At 37.5% G+C, this 20,867-nt stretch overlaps 2 protein-coding genes across 6 annotated transcripts in view; one reads left to right on the forward strand and one right to left on the reverse strand.

Annotated features, from left to right (window-relative positions):
• The window catches only part of macrod1 (mono-ADP ribosylhydrolase 1), a 163,819-nt gene that overhangs the window by 85,116 nt on the left and 57,836 nt on the right, over positions 1 to 20,867 (forward strand). For all 3 annotated transcript variants that reach the window (XM_077531384.1, XM_077531383.1, XM_077531382.1), the window contains exon 4: positions 19,320 to 19,349. In XM_077531384.1, the coding sequence (XP_077387510.1) occupies positions 19,320 to 19,349 (30 nt within the window). The remainder of the gene's footprint in view (positions 1 to 19,319; positions 19,350 to 20,867) is intronic.
• flrt1b (fibronectin leucine rich transmembrane protein 1b) overlaps positions 1 to 20,867 on the reverse strand; it is a 71,281-nt gene that overhangs the window by 40,308 nt on the left and 10,106 nt on the right. The window contains exon 1 of one of the 3 annotated variants that reach the window (XM_077531379.1): positions 13,178 to 13,291. The exons of 1 other annotated variant lie outside the window; for it this stretch is intronic. The gene's annotated coding sequence lies outside the window, so the exon portion shown is untranslated. Of the gene's footprint in view, positions 1 to 4,704; positions 5,037 to 13,177; positions 13,292 to 20,867 lie in introns of those variants that run through there. One more of the 3 variants, XM_077531380.1, reaches the window with a different exon arrangement.

The following is a 20,867-nucleotide window of genomic DNA, read 5'->3' on the forward strand; positions in this document are numbered from 1 at the left end:
ACTGTTGATATGAGGACTACAACAAACGATTATTTTATTAATTGGTTGATTATTTTGTTGATTAATCAATGATTGGATTTAAAAAAAAACACGATTTAGATCATTTCAAGTTGACAGAACAGAAAATGCACAAATTTAAATGAATTATGATTCAGTTACAGGTTTGTTTATAACAAGAAATTGGAAAAAATGTCCAGTGTATTCCAGAGTAAAAGCAGATGTTTGCATTTTTTTTTTTGTATTTGACTCAACTCAAAGAGAATTCATCTGCTTTCATGGACGACTCAAAAAAAAAAAAAAAAAATTATGTATTTATCGTTGAGAGTAGGGCTGGGTATTGCCAACAGTCTCACGATACAATGAGTATCATGATACGATACGTATTGCGATACGTGTATCCCGATCCATGGCCTTCAAGGCGATACGTATACCGTTATTTTATGGTAAAAGGTCCCGCAACGACAATCTCACATTGATTTTATTTATTTATTTATTTTTTTAGCAAACCCCTAGTTTTGAAGGTTGAAATTGCATTGATTTTATCATGTTTAAATGAAATGAGGTCTTTAAACGATTAATTGATTATCAAAATACTAACTGAAATTTTGATAATTAAGTAGTTGTCGATTAATCGAGTCATCGTTGCAAATTAAATTACTACGAGTCATAAAAAGGCTATATTCATACAACAATGACTATAAGGACAAATATTTTCACTTTTCTTGCTGCATCCGACCAAATTAAACCGATTAGTGTCATGTTTTTTTTTGTTTTTTTGTTTTTTGTTTTAAACAAAATAGCAGTTCAACGGTTGTTTGTTCCTACAGTAAGTAGACATAAATGTTTTTCATTGGCCGGCGACAATCCTAGTGTATCTTAATATGACATAATCGTTGTTCTCGCCTTTTCAAATATATCTTTCCAATAATTGTTTCAGTCGGCCTGTTTGCTTCCCCGGCTGCCGTCATCGATGTGTTTGCAGCTGCGTCGACAGCTGTTTGCAGCAAATAAACTGTAATCAAGACCACCTTCAAGCCAACCCATTTGTTGAGCACACTATGCTACGGAACACGATGTTTGCATTCTCAACGCGTCTTTGAGCAACGTGTTCTTGTGATAAATCAGTTGGAAATTGTACAAAAATGTTGTCTTGGGTTGGAATGGGACTTTTTTTTTTTTTTTTTTTCTTGCTTGGAGCAATAATGACGTCACCAGCGACTAGTCGACATCGACTATACCTTGATCACATAAGCGCAGACTTGCACGACCAATCCTAGCGCACATTCTGTTCAAAATGTCAGATTTTTGTTTGTTTGTCAGCTGTCATTTGCAATCTTTCTTTCTTCCCCCGCTCTCCTCTCATGCATCGTCCTCATCCAAACTCAAAGCAGAACTCTCCTTTTGAAAGACGCTTGAGAAAGATTGAGCCGGACTCGTCAGCTAAAGAGCCTTTGACAAGATGAACTTGCGGAGGATGTGGCACTCTGGCGCCGTGACTCATCTGCTCTTGTAGCCATCAAAACGTTTACGGTAAATAATTAGCAGGCCGGCTGCCACCTCACGTCTGCAAAGGCGAGAGCCGACCCTCAGGGTCAGGAAGACGCGTCAGATCTGTTACACATATAGGACGAGGGCTGTGTTAATCGAAATTCAATTACGATTTTGATTGTTATACAACATGATTACAAAATTGAATAATAATACTAATTTTGAGTTGTTTCAATACTAGCTAGCCTAGTATTAGTAATTTATTTTTTATTTTTTTACTTTTAAAAATGTTTTTATTTTGTACCAAAAAATAACTGATCGTTTGAAGAATCGGGATTTCAATTATTTACAAAATAATCTTTTTTTTTTTCCCCATAATCGAGAAGTCCCCTTGATATGATAGAATTTGCACAAAAGTGACAATGAGCTGACACAGGAGTAATGTCATAATTAATATCCGTTGCTATCGAATATTTTGGAACGCATTAATCTATCGATTATACAATCGAATAATCGGATACATTTTTCATTTGTGTATGTAAAAAACATTTTTCCCCACAGATTACTGTTTATTAATCAATGACTTTTTATTCCACATTGTTTTGTGATTAAAAAAGGAAGATTAATTTTCTACTCACCCTTTTTGAAACTGATTCAGTTCCCGATTCCGTCATCATTTTCCAAAGTAAAAACTGACGTTTGATTTTTGATTAAACACAGAAGATAATCTGTCTTCTTTTATAAAGGATAGTGTTGTTCCGATACCGTTTTTTTGGCTCCCGATACCGATTCCGACACCCAGCTTTGCAGTATCGGCCGATGCGGATACCATACCGATACCTAAGGTTTTTATTTCTCAACATGAAAGGGCTGTCCTGCCATTGGTTCAGAGCATTCAAGGGCCAATAGGATATCTTAGATCGGCATGCAGTAAACATGTCACAAATCAATGAATGTCGTGCACGAACAAGACACAAGATGCTGCATCCAAAATCCTGTATCAGCATTGGAATTAATGGTATCGGCATGTTACTTGTACTTACCGATACCGATACCACTGTTTTACTGCAGTATCTAAAGAAATAGTTGAATAATTTCTGTTGAGAGGCTAAAATCAGAAGATATGGGGAATTATAAGTTAAGCAATGGCTCCAAACGATTACTCAGTTAGTGAAGTAATTGGATAATCGATTACGTGTTAATTAATTTTGATAGCTCTAAATATTTGTAGGAAAAACACTTTCATATTCAATGAACGTGTTGTTACGCAATATGATATTTCAGAAAATTTATCAGATTTGCACAATTTTGTTAGACAATGGCTCCAAATGATTACTCGATTAGTAAACTAATTGGATAATCGATTACTTGTCGATTAATTTTGACAGCTCTAAATTTGTACGAAAAACACTACCAAATTCTCAGAACGTGTTTCTTAACGCTGTATGAGATGTCAGATAATATATCAGATTTGCACATTTTTTTTAAACAATGTTTATTCCATTAGTAAAGTAATTTGATAATCGATTAATTGTTGATTAATTTTGACAGCTCTAAATTTGTAGGAAAAACTTTCAGATTCAATTCAACGTGTTATTACGCTATATGATATGTCAGAAAATTTATCAGAAGATTTGCACAATTTTGTTGGCCCCGAACGATTACTCAATTAGTAAAGTAGTTTGATAATCGATTGCTTTTGACACATTTATAAATTCAATGAACATTCTTCTTACGCTATATAAGCTGTTAGAAAATCTATACAAATCAAAACTACCAGTTCTCTTCAGAGTAATCCCCGCTGTGAATCAGCCATGATTCTCTTCTTGTTCACCGTTCAGCAGTCCTGGAACTTTTCTGACACACCTCCATATTGCCTCCGGTCCAGAATTTACCCAGTAATCTAATATACTACATGTGGATATATTAGCTTAATCGCTGGATCGGGTTCTGCTTTCATGCCAATTTTCTCTAAGACGTCTATTTTATTAGTCAGACATTGACCTCATATATCCCCTCGGCAACCTAATTGCTCCGGCTAATTCAACAGTACAATAGTGCAAAGGCTGTTTAACGGCCTAATCTGTTCCAACTAATTCTTTGGCCGACAGTTAAGGACCACACACATACACACACCGGGAACCGTTGATGAGCAATGTTTGAGGACTTTTAGTCATTTTTATTTTTAAACATCAGTAAGAGGTTTGCTTGACTGGCGAACGCAGCCGAATGCTATTTTTCTTGTAATTGAGCAATCCCAACGGTGCTTATTGTGCGTCTCCTTTTTGGTTAATTGTGTTGGGATTGGTGCGTTATGTAAGCAGCGCTCCTCTTCTGCTGTTGGATCTGAATAAGAGGAGATGAAAAAAAAAAGGGGGGGGGTGGAGGAAGAGCATTTGCTGCCTTCTCCTCTTCTTCATTCTCACCACATTCCCTCCGCCGCACGACTTGCCCTGGATTCCCGCCTTCTCCCTCCCTCACCGGACATTACACTTTAATCTGCTTGCTTGCTTTTCTCCCTCATCGCGAGATAACCTCACCCAAATCATCTGGCCTATCACTCTTGTTTTTTTTGTTTTTTTTTTATCACTCTGCCTTTCTTCATTAATCCAGTGTCCTGTGCAGCTTTGGTGGCGGGGAGAATCTCATTCTAATCTGGAGTCACACTACGGCCCACAATATGTTGTGTGTTTATAGCGTCAGATGAGTTGAACAATGTGTGTGTGTCAGATGAAGAGAGAGAGAGGGAGGTTGCAGGTGCTGCAAGTGGAACATAAGAAGGGCATGTCCATTGGGGAACACACACAGATACAAACACACTATTTGTGTCACACAAGTACGGATGACAGGGAGGAAGGGGAGGGGGGGAAGCCCACGCATTTCCTCAAAGTATTATCTCGTACTTTAATCTTCCCAACTGTCTCTTTCCCCCCCTAATGCACGTTTGTCACGTTTACTATCAGTAGGCAGACATTAAAAGAGAAAGAAAAGCTTCGCAAGCCGACACGCATCCTACCTTCGCGCCCCCACCTTCACTTTTAGGTCTCCCGTGTCGAAAACATCCCCCCCAACTTAGCCCGCCTCCGTTGAGCGACTTGTCCCCGCTCTCCTCCGACCGTTTGTCAACCCTCACTTCAAACCAGCACGACGTCGCAGCGCCAAACAAACAAACAAACAAAAAAAAAAAAGCGGAGAGCGGTTCGACGCGGCACTCACCTCGGAGGAAGCGTTTTCACAGCCGAGGTCCACTCGAGTCCACTTGGCTGCCGCGCAAGTCCACAACAGCGTCTCGTCATCGCGCACAGCTGAGCACAGTGCAGTCTCCTCTTCCTCTTCCTCTTCCTCCTCCTCCTCCTCCTCCTCCTCTTCCTCGTCAAAGGGCGCAGTGTCCCTCCCCGAGCGCAAAATAGCGGCGCGCGTTCTGACGCGGAGCACTTCCGGACCGGAACCTAAACCTGATGCGTTCAGTGAAAAACTTTGGTCACCTTCTTCTTTAGCGCACTTTGCCGTCTGCTTCCCTTCCTCACGCGTCGTCTGGTGCCGGCAGAGTGCGCGCGCGTCAGTACGCGCGTGCGTAGAGCGCGTGAATTGCGTGTACGTGCCAACTGTGCGTTGAGGTGTGTGAGCGTGAGGTGTATTTGCTAAATCTGTTTATATTCGTCTGTATGCGCATTATAGGCTATATAATTATAGTAATCTCCGACTATATAACGGATGCTTCTCGTGTGTGTTTGTGTGCAATATGGATGCTTGTGTATAGTAATTGCAGCTGTATTTAAAATTTTCCTAGGTATGTTCGATACCACTTTTTTTCCCAGACAGATATCAGTGCAAGTACGCAACATCAAGCACCCGATACCACTATCACTTTTCATTCATTACCTGAACCGCTTATCTTTTGATTCATAATAGTTTCCAAAACAACAAAAATGATAGACGGCCGCAATGGTGTGACCACGACTAGTATCGGCCGATGTCTCGAGTACCGATACCTAGGGTGAGTTTCAGCCCAATTGGTAACTGATACATGGGGTTAGTAGGTCTACTCTCCCATCCCTAAATTTTTCTGTTAGATATAGTTTTTTTTTTTTTTTTTTTTTTTTTTTTTTTTGTCCAAATGTGTAAACAACGTGTTAAAACTCTATAATGTAGCAAGTACCAATACAAATATCGGCTGACCTCTTGTGGCCGTTATATGATCAAGAACTAGAAATTAGAAATGAGAAGAATAGAAAATTACCATTTATTCCATGCTATTTTAAAGAAAATGCTATATTGGGATATAGAGGCCTTTCTTTAAAATTATGCATTTTTTTTCGGGGGGGGGGGGGGGGGGGGGGTAGTGGTGTCGGTGCTTGGTATTGGATAAGTATTGGTGTCTACTCACAAGTTCAAATATTCATAAAGTATCATGTGGCATCAAGCATCGCAATTTTTTTATTCTCCTAATTCTACTTTCTAGTTCCTAGTTGTAAAACGACCACAAGAGGGTCTCACAACAACCAATACTTTGAAATAAGGCCTGGTATCGGCCCGATACGATATCTGGTATCGGTACTCGCCCATCCCTAAATGTTTCTGTTAGAGTATAAACAATGCGTTTTAAAATTCTAAATTTTTCTGTTAGACATTTTTTTGTGTCTGAGTGTGTTATGTATATTAGGGATGAGCAAGTACCGATACCAGGTATCAATATCGGGCTGATACCTGGGCTTTTTCAGAGGTATGGGTACTCGTTATTTAGCGATATCAATATTGGCTGCCCTCTTTTGGCTGTTTTACCTTTTAGAACTAAAAGCATAACTGCAATTTTTTATTCTTCTAATTCTAACTTGTAGTTCCCTATTGTGAATTGACCACATGAGGGCATCAAAACAACCAATACCTTGAAATAAGGCCTGATATCAGCCCGATACGATATCTGGTATCGGTACTCGCCCATCCTCTTTTACTGTTAGTCGAAACAATGCTTTCAAATAAAAAATTAAAAAAAATCTGTTATGTGTCCGACTGTGTCAAAATATTGTTATATTTATTAGGGATGAGTAAGTACCGATACCAGGTAACAACATCGGGCCGATATCCGGCCGTATTGACTCGTTATTCGGCTATATCAATATAGGCTGCCCTCTTGTGGCTGTTTTAGAACTAAAAGCATAAATATGTTGATACTGCGCATGTGTGTGTGGATATAGAACTGCCTCTGTGTCTACATTATATGTTCAGTGTTCATGTATGTGTCTTCGTGTGTGTGCGTGTATCGCACTACTTTTCCAGGGCTCTCTGAGCTCTGTTACAGGTTCAGCAGGTCGCCACGGTCCAGTGAGCACAACATCTCACTGAGTGTTAGTCTGACAGGTACACACGTCCGCGCACACACACCAAATGTCTGAGCTTGGAGCCTTCTGTGACAGACATAAGGGACCGCAACGTGTGTCACGCTTGCCAAAAACAATCGACGACTTAATAAAAACACACATGCACTCTGTGACATTGCACTGCGGTGAAGTCATCTGCGGACCACTTTTTTTTTTTTTTCTCGTCCATTCTAGGACGGGAGCTTGATGATTTTGACATCATCGTGCGCCTTTGAGCCGTCACAAAAAGCACACTTGGCCCCTTTGGGTGCTGTGTACTGTACACAACAATCCCCCTCTCGCCAGGCCGGTGGTGTGATAAACATTCGCTCCCATGCCAAGTTAAAAATAAACATATTTTAATGGGCGCGCCTCAGAGCAGCCGAGAGGCTCCGAATGGGGCCCCTCGAGGCTGGGCCCGGGTGCAGACTCATCACCGGCACCCTCTGGTGTTTCGCTTGGCTCGGTAGGAAAGAAAGTGATGTCCACATGGAAAAACAGGCACTTTGTCAATGTGGGGAATCAAATCTCAGTGCCTGTAAAAATGCATTTGCTGTCAAACACAACAGGTGGTGTGACAACCTCGATCCATTAGGCCCGTGTTTCCCAACCAGGGGTACGTGAAAACATTTAATAATGTATTTCAAAGATCAGTAAAGTGACACAGCCGCACCAAAATCACAATAACCACGTGTCAGCTCAAGTCTCATGCTTGTAGGGTTGCTAAACGAGCCACCTCTTCAATTAATAATTCTGCGGGGAATTAAAAGTAGCGCTGTGAAAGGTAAAGCGTTAACTAACTAATTAATCACAATTGTATCGCATTAATCATGTATTAACGCAGATTAATCACGCTATTAATTTTGACTGCAGATGATCCCTTGCGTTAAACGGAAACATAACTATATGCATTGCATTTAATAAATGTTCGTGCATGACATTCAGAATATTTGTTCATGTCAAACTATCGGGGTCATTTTTTTTTCCATTTTCAGTTATGCAAGTAATAAATTCGAAAAAGAGGAGGATGAGCTTGTGCAGTAGATCTTTTTTTTTTTTTTTTTTTTTTTAATACAGCCTCATAACATTAAATGTTGAAAAAAAGAATTTGCACATAAGAGGTGCTCTTTAAATTTGGCGGGCAAAAAATGTTGATTAAAAAAAGCCTTTTTAATTAAGTAATTAATCGTGATTAATCAGAATTGTAAGATGTGATTAATCTGATTAAAAAATGTAATCATCACTCTAATTAAAAGATATTACAAGTCCAAGCATTAAATACAATGTCCAGAGGCATTAGGAAGTTGAGTACAATTGATGTAACGTCATACTTTAGTTTACACAATTTAGTAAATGTGATTTAAAAAAAAAATATATATATATATGTATTTGTGGAGACTGGTGACTAGTTGTAATTTCCAATGAACAAAATGGTCTGGAGTTGCTTGATGTTGTAAATACCAATTGCTCTGAATAAAAAAAAAAAAAAAATGTCACCAACGTCCAACATGAAACACTAATGCCACCTAGTGGCAGAAAATTACCTGAACACAAACTTATGATTTAACTTTTCACACTGTGTATATACAGTACGACATTGGCATTTAATTAGTTTTTAAAAATGATATTAAAAAGCATTACGATAGTTTTGCTGATACCTGCAGAAACCCTATATTGGTTGTTTTTTTTTCAGAGGATAAAGAATACATGCCTATGAGTATTGTTATATTATTTGTCCACATGTTACTCCATTTTGCCATGTTGACAAGTTGTCAGTGGATTATCTCAGCGTTGACAAGGTGTTCCCCTTGAGTTAGCACTTGACATGATCATTTTATATCCTGGCGCGTCGTTAAGAATCCAACATTAAACGATGCCACTAATTGTCATTTGAAATCCGGATCGGTTCTTTCATTTGCTTCTGCACTTCTCCTAATGAAAAATATGGCAGCCATATTCCTACAGGAACTATTAGCGCGACGACTGTTGCAGTAATTTATGGTGGAGTTATCCCTCACGGTATCAACTTAATGGCCCTGCAAAGGCAATTATTTTCTTAAGTAAAACTGGGTTAAGCCATGTTTGTGCCACCATCTCCCAAATTCCACATAAAACACACGCATATTCCAAAATGATTTAGTGTCAAGGGGTAAGTCATTACAGTATTGACTCTGTGATGCTAATTGATTGTGTAACTATCTATGTGATCTGATTTCAGTTCCCCCGCCAAGTGTAAAATTACAGTTTTTATTATTGCAATTTTTTATTTTTTTTTGTCTACTGGATCTCAGGATAAAATTTGTCCTCCAAAAATTGTATGATTCATTCATTCATCATTCATCTTAAGTGGCCTTCTAATACACAAGTGGGCATACGGTATACATGGACAAAGACATGGACATTTATTTGTGAGCAGGGACAGCCTTCACATTCTTGAACACTCAAATCAAGTTTCTAAAGTCCAAATCAAGTTGTTGAAGGTTGAATAGCATCGGTGAAGCTGTATTATAACGAGCATTTGAACAATAAAACCTGCAATAGCACAGCTAACCAGGAAATATATCAGTGCTTACAGGCATATATATAAATATATATAAACAATATATATATAAACAAAAATAAAATGTACAGAGAGTTCCCAGTATCCTCAGAATCTCTTATGAAGTTAAATGGAAATTGAAATAGTTCCCTAAAGTTTACAGTTTTAAATTGATCTCTTATCGGCCTTCATGTTTTGAAAAAAGGCCGATGCCATTAGTCGTTGAATTTGGCAAGGACGATAATCGATCTATCACTAATATTTACTGTATCTGTATGTCTGCATAATACTGCCCCCAGTCGGCCAAGGTGCGCACACACAAGGCGCCAAATAATGTTACTATTATGTTATTACTATGTTATTACTAGTATGTCCAATATTCACGAGTGCTGTTTTCCTTACAAAAAAAACTCCTTGCAAACATCTGTTTATGTTTAATGATGCTGGAATTGGAACTCGTTTGCTCCCAAAAATGTATAAATACGTTGTATTTTAAATATTGCCATGTTCCCAAAGATGTATTTATAATTTTTTGGTATGTTAGAGCATGGAGAAGGCTTTGATGCAGCCTCTGAACTGAAGAGAATGGTTGAAGCAATGGTAATTATTACAAAGAAGGCCGGCAGGTGGCAGCAGAGTATAAGAGATCAACCAGGACCTTGTTGCAACAAGCTTTTCAACAGATTTGTGAATAATGATAAAACTTAGGTATATTCTAATGTATATACTTTTCCTGATGAAAGAAGAGACTGTAATCTTTCTTTTGGTAGGTTCCATGTTTTTATAGCAGTAGAACACAATATTCTGTGGGCCTTGCAAAATCAGTCAAAATCCAGTAAAACAGCCGCGAGCGAACGAGGTTGCTTCAGTGAAAATGGCTGGGAGTGAATGAGTTAATAGCATTTCAATGGCGAAAGATGATTTGATGTTTGGAGTTTTCAGCGTGGTTGAGGGCAAATGTTTGCCCATTGATCCTGTGTTTGCTCTTAACCAAAGTTGTCAACTTCCTGGCCAATATTGCCCCAAAACGTGCGCTAACCAGATGAACATCTGCCATAGGCGGACATTTCGTCAGCTAAGTGTTTACAGTTGTTAGCGATCACCACGTAGCGAATGCGTTTTGCCCATAAAGGCCGACGTGCAGCCTAGGCGCAATAAAAGCAAAGTATGTCAACATGCTGCATTTGCTAGGCAACAACATCCAAATCAATTATTTACTACTCTGTTCAGTTGCGCTAAACTGCTTGAGGATATTTAAAGCAATATAAGCAGTCCTACCTCCTTGCATAATGGTCGGCAATCCAATAGAGCAAGCGGGTTTATAAAAGCAACAACTGAATTATCAAAATAATGCACAGCACATAAATGGAAATCGTATTTACTGTGACCGCTTCAATGAGACTTTTTGTCCTACTCGGCAATAGATTATCAGTTGAGTTATCCAGCGGCCATTTCTGTTGTTTGTGACAAGAAGAAACGATAATAAATTTGCGTCGAATAACGACCAAGTCCTACCATAAGTAAAGAACACTCTAAAAATGTTTGCAAACATCAAATATTCTAAAACTATGACCTCGAAACACTTTAATATCATCTCAAACTCATCTTGCTTTAAGCTCAAGGCCTTTTCACACTGCACTTGTTTTTCCTGTCCACCACAAGTCAGCGCTCAAGGACGACAGCGCCCCAGTGCGAGCTTGCCCATATTTGGAAGTGCTGACGAGGCAGCAAACCAGGAAGTAACAGCGAGACTTTTCCCGCTGGTTGGTTGATTGCTGTTAGTGCTCTGAAATCACTCAGCCAAGCCCCGCTGCTATTTGGATACGCCTTCTGATGTTGCTCTTGAGTTGAAGAAGGTTCCATCCTCGTGCCTTCGCAGCACATACACAGTGCACTGCACATTGCTAAGTGCAGTGTGAAAAGGCCTAAAAATTAGGGCTGGATTTAAATAATCAATATCAAATCGATTTTCCTTTTCGAGCATTATATTGATTCATAAAACCATGAATCGATTATTTTAATATTTTTCATATAAATTAACAACAAAGAATTTTAAAGGCCATTTTTTTGTATCTTACAGTTTTCTTGAAATGGGCTGTTGACGTGAATTTAAAAGTATTTTCTTACATTTATGAAAGACCGTACTTATGGCATTTTATGACAATTCAGAATCTTATATTTATGATTATTGAATTAGAATTATGAAAACATTTTCATCTCATCCATGCTGATGTCAATGTTTGTGTAACACTTAAGTGATTATAACACATTATAACATGTTATTTTAATTAAAAATAATAACATTTTAACCAGATACTTCCTCTGCAGAATTTAATTTGGAATTTAATTTTTTATCATGTCCTTGATATTTAAGAATTGATGTTCCATAATTAATATTGGATTGAACGAATCGAATTAGAAAAAATCTAAATCGGATCAAAGTGAACTCTCGTGAATCCAAATAGAATCAATTGAGGAAATTTGAATTTCTACCCAGCCCTGCTTAAAAATAAAGATTTGATGCTAATTTGATTGAAATAAATTCACCAGAAATACTCCAGGGCTACAACTAATGATTATTTTAATAAGCTATTAATCTATTAATAATTAAAAAAAATAAAAAGTTTCCATCTCTTTATTTAAATATAGTGGACTCCCACATTCTTGCAATTATATATATACATATATACATATACATATATATATATATATATATATATATATATATATATATATATATATATATATATATATATATATATATATTATTTATTTTTTTTAAATATCACCATTTCACCATTTTTTTCCACAGGAAATACATTGAATCTTATCAATGTTTTTGTTTTGTTTTTTTTCCACATTTTTGTTGTTTATTTTTTTTGTTTTTCATTTTTCCAATGCATTTCAATAGGCGTCACTTATATGCAGATTTTTGCTATTTGCAGGCCAGGCCAGTCAAATTTTTATTTCCTTCAACTACAAACATGAGTTTTATTTACAACTCATAAAGTCATACAAAAAGTACTAAATGTAATTCAGTCACCTTCTATGAATGGATAAGCTGCATAAAATAAATATACAATAAATGAATTCAATATTTCTCTGTTTATATGCTCCAGAAAGTGGATTAGTACTCAGTAAATGCATTCATTGACTTTCCACTCAATCCAAAATAGAAGTCAAACCTGTGACACAGTTGCTCTTAATTACCCTTAATTAATAGCGTACCAGGCATATCATGAGCTTTTTCTCCCTTGAGAACACTTTGACAAGATTGATTGACTGTCATGTCAATGCTGGCTCAAAAGCAAACGTGTCCAAGAAGTCTAGTGGCGGTTTGGCGGCGGCGGCGTCATGGGGCGAGCAGGAAGCAGCAGGCAGAAGTAAGAATACACAAACAAGTTGCATTGGGGGCTTTGGGAATTAGACGGAGGCAGAGGGAGAAAAACAAGGTGGAGGGTTGCACAATTGCAAAGAGAAAATGCTGCCTTAAGAAAGCTTTGTGGTAAGGAGATTGGAAACATTTTTTTTTTTTCTAAAGAACTATAATCATCATCATTATTCCTAATTTAATCCGCTATTCACACACACACCCTCACATCGGTGGGAGCTAAGCATAGAATGAGCGCTTTGTCCTCTTCCGTCCTCTTTGTCAAATGAACATTATTCCTCCTGCATCCTGCCATGTTTAAGGTATTTAACTTGTGTCCTTCACCGTGGCATCAATCTCCCAAGCCCTCCAGCCTTCATCCCTCTTCAGCCCCCCACCAACCCACCCGCGGAGATTACTTACCTCCCGAGAAAGAAATCCACTCCATCTTGTTGTTTTATGTTCCAGGCAAATTTAGTCCTGCGTCTTCCCCTCTCCACTCTCAACTCACTTTCACTTCATCTCTCTCCCGTTCGCGCGCTGGCTTGCTCGACCCCGCCCACCGACAACCCCCCCCCCCCCCCCCCACCCCTCCAGATGTACTTGTATAACTTATCACCCTGATGCGATAATTGGTGTGCCTTGGCAGCACACGTTAGCGCGCTTTATTTAGCGGCTGCACTGTAAGCTATACCGATTCGTCTTGTGGTACCGCTAAAGAAGAAAAACTGTTTAAGTGCAGTAGTAGTATGCTACTTTTTCGATTTGTTGTGTGTACATGAAGCCAGACGTGAATTTAAACAGACTGCCCCACCTCAAGAGTATCGACGTTACCCCCGCTGTCTAATTAACTAGGCTTCAGTAACAAACCTTGGGGCTTTAGCGTCGCCATGGTTACCCACTGACACCGTCTGCATTTGAATTTATTGTACTGTATGTGTGTCCAGCAATAGTGACTGCTTGCTTTGTTTTCGCCCACTGGAAGCTCAGGCAGATTCTGCCTCACTCGCTTTTGTCTCTGCACAAGCGGCCATTTATGATTAAAGTGAGTGTAATATCTGGGAATTAAATATCAATCAGGTAAGGAGCAATTCTGAATGACACCACTTAACAAAAAGTGTCTAAAATTCTGCTTTCTTATAGGGGAAGTCAACAAAAATATAAAAATAATTCTAGACAATGATATGTTCTATGTAGCCCCACTAGTTGGCTAATGGAATACGAGTTAAGCAACAAAATCCATCAGTTTTGATCAATATCAGAAGGTGGCCATTTTTGCCACTTGCTGTCGCGTGACAATGACATCTCAACTAACAACCAATCACAGCTCAGCTTCAGAAACCAGGTGAGCTGTGATTGGTCGTTGTCTGAGCCCTGTGATGTCATCTTCAGTCGACAGCAAGTGGCAAAATGGCCGCCCCCTGAGATGGATAAAAACGGCTGCATTTTGCTGCGTAAGTCATATTCCACAAATGTAATATTAATCTGAATGTCATGTTTAAACTAGTGAGGTCACATATAACATATTATTGTCAACAAATGTTTCATGTTGATTTCATGTTGATGATGATGTTCGGGCAGTGGTGTCCAAAATACGGCACAAGGGCCATTTCTGGTCCACCATTCGTTTCTCAGCAGCCCGCGGAATATACAAAAAAAAAAAAAAGATATTTGACACTGCCCACAAGGCTAATTAAAAAAGAAGAAAAGGAAGTTGCCGCAATGATTGTCTTAGGTGTTTGGCTATTTACTAATCAAACAGGCTGCAGAATCAAAGCACATGGTTTACTGTGAGATGAGATAAAAAATAAAAAAAAATAAAAAAAAACTTCTTCACTAATGGCAACGTTTCAGTTCATGAAGCTTTGAAGTTGTTTTGAAGAATACATTTGAGTGGGAATAGCTTTTCTGTCCACATATACACTATCGATTATTTTATTTGTAAGGTTTTTTTTCTTTCTTTACACTGGCATGGTTGGATGAGTTTGATGAGGAACTAATCGAACATATTTCCACAGATGCACTTTAGCACTACTTATATAGAGCTTTTCAACTTATAAAAGTAGGAAAATATTAACTGGGATTTAGTGGAAATTAATGTATGGACATTTACAAAAGTGCATGCTAGTGCATCTTGTAATTTCTGATTTTGTGGTTCACGCAAAGAACTTAATTAAAAAGTATTTGGGCCAATCCACCAAATCTGTGCCATTTTTTAACACCAGGAAAAAAAGATGTATATTTAAATGATGGTATTCACTGAAAATATTTTTTTTATTATGGAAAGTGTGCAATGCAAGATCTCATTGTATCTTTTAATCAATCAATCAATCAATCAACTTTATTTGTATAGCACATTTAAAAATCCACAAGGGAACCAAAGTGCTGCACATAAAATAAGAAAATAAAACCAGATAAAATATAAAAACATACTTAGAAATCACAAAACACATAAAATTATATAAACAAATTCATGCCAGTCTACTGCTTGTAAATATCTTTTATAGTATGTATATCGTTTAAAAGATTAACTTATTAAATGGAACGGGGAAAAAAAGGGATAATTTCCAGAAACAATCTCCTAAATTTAGAATTTTAATATTTTAAGTCCTCGAATTTTTTTTTTCATATTTGTGTTAAAAAAGAAAAAAAAAACTTGTTATCATGCCCCTAGGCTTTCACTCAGTTCTGAAAATTTCTAGTTCTTCTCAATATTTTTTTAACACCTCAACAGGAAGAAAACAATATCCAACCCCCAACTCTCCGCCATGACTATAGATAGTATCATTTGTCTTTAAAAATGTTGTAACTACACCTCTGCATAAGAGCTAATACTCCTTGCGCAGTCTCTGACAATGAGAGCACCACTGCCACCTACAGTAGTGGATGTGCAATTACAATTTATTCTCAAAAGGCAAAAAAAAAAAAAAAAAAAATCTCATCTGAATTTCCTATTCCCATCATCAGATCTGGCTGCTGCACAAGAGCCTGGACCTCACATACAGTATTGTCACGCCGTCACAATAAATTGAGTCCAAATCCCCACCAAATCAAGCTGCAAATTAGAGCGCTTAAGCACGATGCGGGAAAAAAAATGAAGTGTTAATAAAATTAATGAGGCATCGGGGGATGGTGAACATGACAAAGAGTGGAGTCGTCTTGATGAATCCAGACAGTGGTGGGATTTTGCCTTTTGAGCTAACTTGTCTGATGCATCACACGCAACTGGCAGGAGGCCTCCTGGCAAAAGGCGACTCCAACCAGGAGGTTCCCTTGTGAGTTTGCACTTAACCGTCCCGTGTGGAGAGATTATCCATTTAACATTTGTCTGTAATTGTCGCAGCGTATCAAATTTAATCCATCAGCAAGGCGACAATTTGAGATTTTGGGAAGGGATGTGCTACCGCAAGTCTTTTTAACCACAAAATTATTGTTGTATACGGAAGCGTATAGCATTCACTTGGAAGAAAAAAAACCCTCCTGTTTTCTGACCAATTTTTTGGGGGAGCTTTGTTTTTTTTGTGTGTATTTTTTTTTTTCTGTTTTTTTTTTTTTCTGTTTTACTTTTTGTCTGTCATAAAAGATATCCAGAAAAAGCAAGGGGTGGTATTCAGAAAAACAGAAGGAAAAATTATTCAGAAAAACTGAAAAAAAATCTGAAAAAAATAGGGGGTTGGATTATTAAAAAACTGGAAAAAAAAATCCTTACAAAAACAGAAGCTCGTGCATGATTGTATAAGATAACAGACAGTCAAGTTTTTAAGTTTTTACAGACGCATATGGCATGCATAAAAGTGTCCACCATTAGCAAGTCTGCAACAAGTCACTTGGAGTTCAGAGGTAAAAAAAAATAAATAAAAAATAAATAAATACTCAGAAAAACTGAAGCTGGTGCTCTGATTTTCAGATTTTTTTTCATCTTGTTTTAAATGATTTTTTCCCCTTTTTTCTAATTTTTTTTCTGTTTTTCTGAGTATTTTTTCCCCATTTTTCAGATTTTTTTTTTGACAGAAAAAAATATGTCGTAAAACAGAAAAAATATTCTAGTCAGTTTTTTAAAATGATTTTCCCCCTTTTTTTCAGATTTTTATTTTTGTTTTTCTGAGTATTTTTTTCCCTCATGTTTTTCTGAATATTTTTTCCCCAGTTTTTCAGATTTTTTTTTATGACAGAAAAAAATATATAGTTAAAACAGAAAAAAAATCAGAAAAAAATTACACCCTTATGTTTTTCTGACTATTTTTTATTTTAGTGAAATTTTCAGTGAATGGAATAAGGTTCGGTCGTAATGATGGAAAATTGCACTGTGTGCATATACTTGCTTTTGAAGGTAATCTACTTTGGCCATTGGGGTCACGAGCCTCAACCCTTCATTGGAAGAAGTACAACTTGTGTCATTGACAAAATTGGCTTCTTGTTATTCCGATGAAAAAGCCGCAGTGTGGCTTTTTTTATTTTATTTTTATGACCGCCAGATGAAGTGAACAATATTGTTTGCCCATTGCTTTTAACAGGGTTGTTTATTTTCCTGCGACACGTAGGCCCAGCGTGAGTTTATTCATTAACTTTTTTCGGCTCATATTGCGCATCGCTCCTCAGTACTCAGTGATGGGGCGAGGAGCCTGCTGATTCTTATTAAGCGTTGAATTACACTAGCGGTGCCAGGTGATTTAATTATATCGCCATGTAAAAAAAACATCAGTATTGTGGACTGTGAGGATTGAGGATGGAAAATAGTTTTGCTTAACCTGTGCTGTGACTGTCATCAAAGAGACTTTTCGGTTCTGGGGTTGCTTTGCTACAGTCCAATGCTGATGTAAAAACAATAACACACTCTGGAGTCTTATAGCTGCTACTTCCTGTTTATATTTTTCTACTTCTAAGTCATCCACTAGTTCTTTCAAGACCCACAGAAGATTTTGTTCTTTGGCAGTTTAAGCACTGGACCTCTCAAACGAAAGAGTAGACTCTCTTCTTTCACCCAAAAAAATGTCAATAGCTTTTTCTGTTCTTTAGTTATCAGCAGTAGAACATGGGTTGGTTTTAGCAACAAAAAAAAAGAAAAAGAAAAAAAAATACCAAAGACCAGAGAAAATTTGTTTTTTGTGAAAAGAAACATGCCTAGCACAACAGTGATTGATGATTTTTTGCTTTTGTGACACTTCAAACTATAAAACAACAAAAATGACTTTTGATGGCAAAATATTTCATTTCCAGAAAGACACGTGAGACAGACGCCTAACTCCCCACATGACTTTTGTTTGGCTTCTTTACATTTTTTTGCAGTTCACTCCATGAACCGTGGTCATCATTTCTCACGATTGTGGCACACACTTTCTGCAACCTACTGCAACACATATTTGTTTACACCATAGATGTATATCAGGGGCGTCGTATCGGCACCTTCTAGGTCACAGTTTGGTAAATGCTATATTTTTTCACAAATCTTTACTATTGGTCAGTCCACGCGTTTGGCTGTTATTGTCTGACGTCCAACCTGTTACCGTTTCTCTCCCTCAAAATTGATGTGTTGAGCTGAGATGCACCCGCGAATCTCTATCTTCTACAAAGTACTCAAAAAGCTGTGCTGGTCTCTGTCATGGTTTGGGTTGGGTTTGGGTTGATTTTGCTACTTTTGTCAAGACTTAGGTTTAATTTTGGTTTAGTTTGATTTTGTCCTCATGTTTCATTAAGTTCAGTCACGATCTGTGTTTTGCGTTGTCTTTGTGTCCTCCCTTAGTCTTGTTAAGCATTGTCATGTCCACCTGTGTTTGCCTGCCCGTCCTCGTGTGTCAACCAATCAGCATCCTCTGCCACTTGTCTTGACCAGCTGTGTCTAATTGTCAATTAGTGTGTGTGTGTGAATTTAGTATCTTGTCTCCCCTCTGTCCGCGTCGATTCATTGTTGTTTTCACCCCGTTATGCTGCCGTTTTGTGCCTTGTTGTTTCCCCAACATCTTGTTTTGCTTTGCCTTTTGGATTTCACTTTTGTTTTGGTTTAATTAAATTCCCTTCTTACGTCACCTCTTCCTCCCCGCCCCGCTTCTCTGCGTTTGGGTCCACAACCACACCTAAAACTTGACAGGTCTCAAATCCCAAAGCGATGTAACAGCGCCATCTACATCTGTTGGTCATTATAGTTGTTTACAAACCTGAATTTTACCAAAAAGTAGGGGGAGACCCGCTTTCATACCCCCGCTTGTTGCCGAATATTCTGAGATGAGATGATTTCATGAATCATATTTTTGTGATATTTTGTTTGGTGGTGTGGCGAGAATGTTTTTGTAATGCTAAATGAACACCTTGGTATAAATAATGCTGAAAAACACTGATTTAGAGAGTCTAAACTTTAGCCAGTGTAATTTAACTATCCCAATTTGGCAATAAATATGAATTATTACATTTTTTGCAATTGATAAAACGCTATTTAGATCCCGACTCCAGAGAGCCTTTTTGCCCGATTAAACTCCAAAGATGCTTTGATCTATGATTGTCTTGCTATTATTTTGATGAATGGACTTGTATGACGATTAATGGTAATTGGTTCCCCTTGTCTGTGTTTCAGCCAACCAGACTCTGCTCGGAGGAGGTGGAGGTAAGTCATAACTCGTCCAAACTGTTTGTTGAAGTCATAAATCGACTCAAGTGTTGTCGTACGTCTGATTGGCTCGCTGGTTGAAAGCGGTCCATTGTGGGCACCAAATCATTTGGAAATGTTCATCTTTTCATTTGTTGATAGTAGCGTAGTTGACTCGCTGAGGATGTGTTTGGTGGCATCGCGCTCTTCGCTGTGCATCTTTCTGCTCGAGGGCCCGCGCAGTCGATAGTCATTAATGGATATGGAGTGTTGTGGGTATAAACAGCCATTTTTCAGTGTATTGTCGACTCAGTTCTTTGCGACGTGTGCGCAGTGTCGGGCGTCTGCGGTTAATCGATACGATAATAAATCTGTTCTTGTAATGCGGCAGCGCGCGTGATGGCTGTTTGGTGGGACTTGTGAATTTGTGACTTCCGCATTTTAGACTTTGAATGTGTGTTGTTGTTTTTTTTATTCATGGTGTCGTTTAAATTTGGGCCGCAACAAACCTGACAATGTTGTTATAATTAACGAAAACATACAGAATAACTGAAATTAAATTGAAAAATAATTTTTGTTAACGAAGTACAATAAGAAGTGCTTTGAAAAAAAATTGTCAGCAGCTGAAACTACATTTTATTTTTGTCAGTTAATTTCATACATTAACTTTTGGGGCTCATTTAAAATATATTTATTTCTGTATTACTGAATGTCTATGCATAAGAATGAAGTTTGTACATTGTTTAGGAATTTTAGTTTACTTTATTACACGGCGAATCGGACCACTGATATAATCTCTATCAAAATAGCAAAAAAGAAAAAAGAAAAAAAAAGGCCCATTTATTTAATTAATTAATTTATTTAGTTTTATACCAATTTTAATGACACACATTCAATTACTGATATTAACACAAACAGACATATGACAAGGATTACTGTCCGTATAATTTAATTAATAAAACAGATTCCGCCAACTGAAAAGGACAATTATTTTTTTAACAATATATTTACAGTTGACACAAAGATTAGGGACCAGGCTGGTCCACTAACAACAAAAATTTGCGCATAAATGACACCCACAGGGGGAGAAAAAAGGTGTGTTATGCATTACATATTTTTTATATTAATTGGTAATCAGTATTTATTTTTCTGCCAAAAATTGGTATCGGCATCGGCCTAAAACAAATCTGATTTGTTGGGCCCCAATTTTATTTTATTTTTTATTTTTTTTTGTAGGCGTTAAGGCACTGCAAAATAAATTTTAAAAATTAGATAGATTTTAAATTAATTGGGACAGATAAATGGATGGATGTATAATCGGATTATTGATCAGTTATTGGTGTTTTATTTAGCCAAATATTGGAATTGGCGTTGACCTAAAACAATCTGCATCATTACACCATGTTATTTTACCTTGCAAAAAAAACACACCTCAAACTAATTACTAAAACTAATAAAAACTTAAACGAGACATTAGAAAAGTAATATGCTCTTAAAGCTAATAAAACGAAGTGAATTTAAAAAACAAAGCGCAAA

The sequence above is a fragment of the Festucalex cinctus genome, chromosome 9, assembly GCF_051991245.1.
Source record: "Festucalex cinctus isolate MCC-2025b chromosome 9, RoL_Fcin_1.0, whole genome shotgun sequence".
In the NCBI taxonomy this organism is placed as follows: domain Eukaryota; kingdom Metazoa; phylum Chordata; class Actinopteri; order Syngnathiformes; family Syngnathidae; genus Festucalex; species Festucalex cinctus.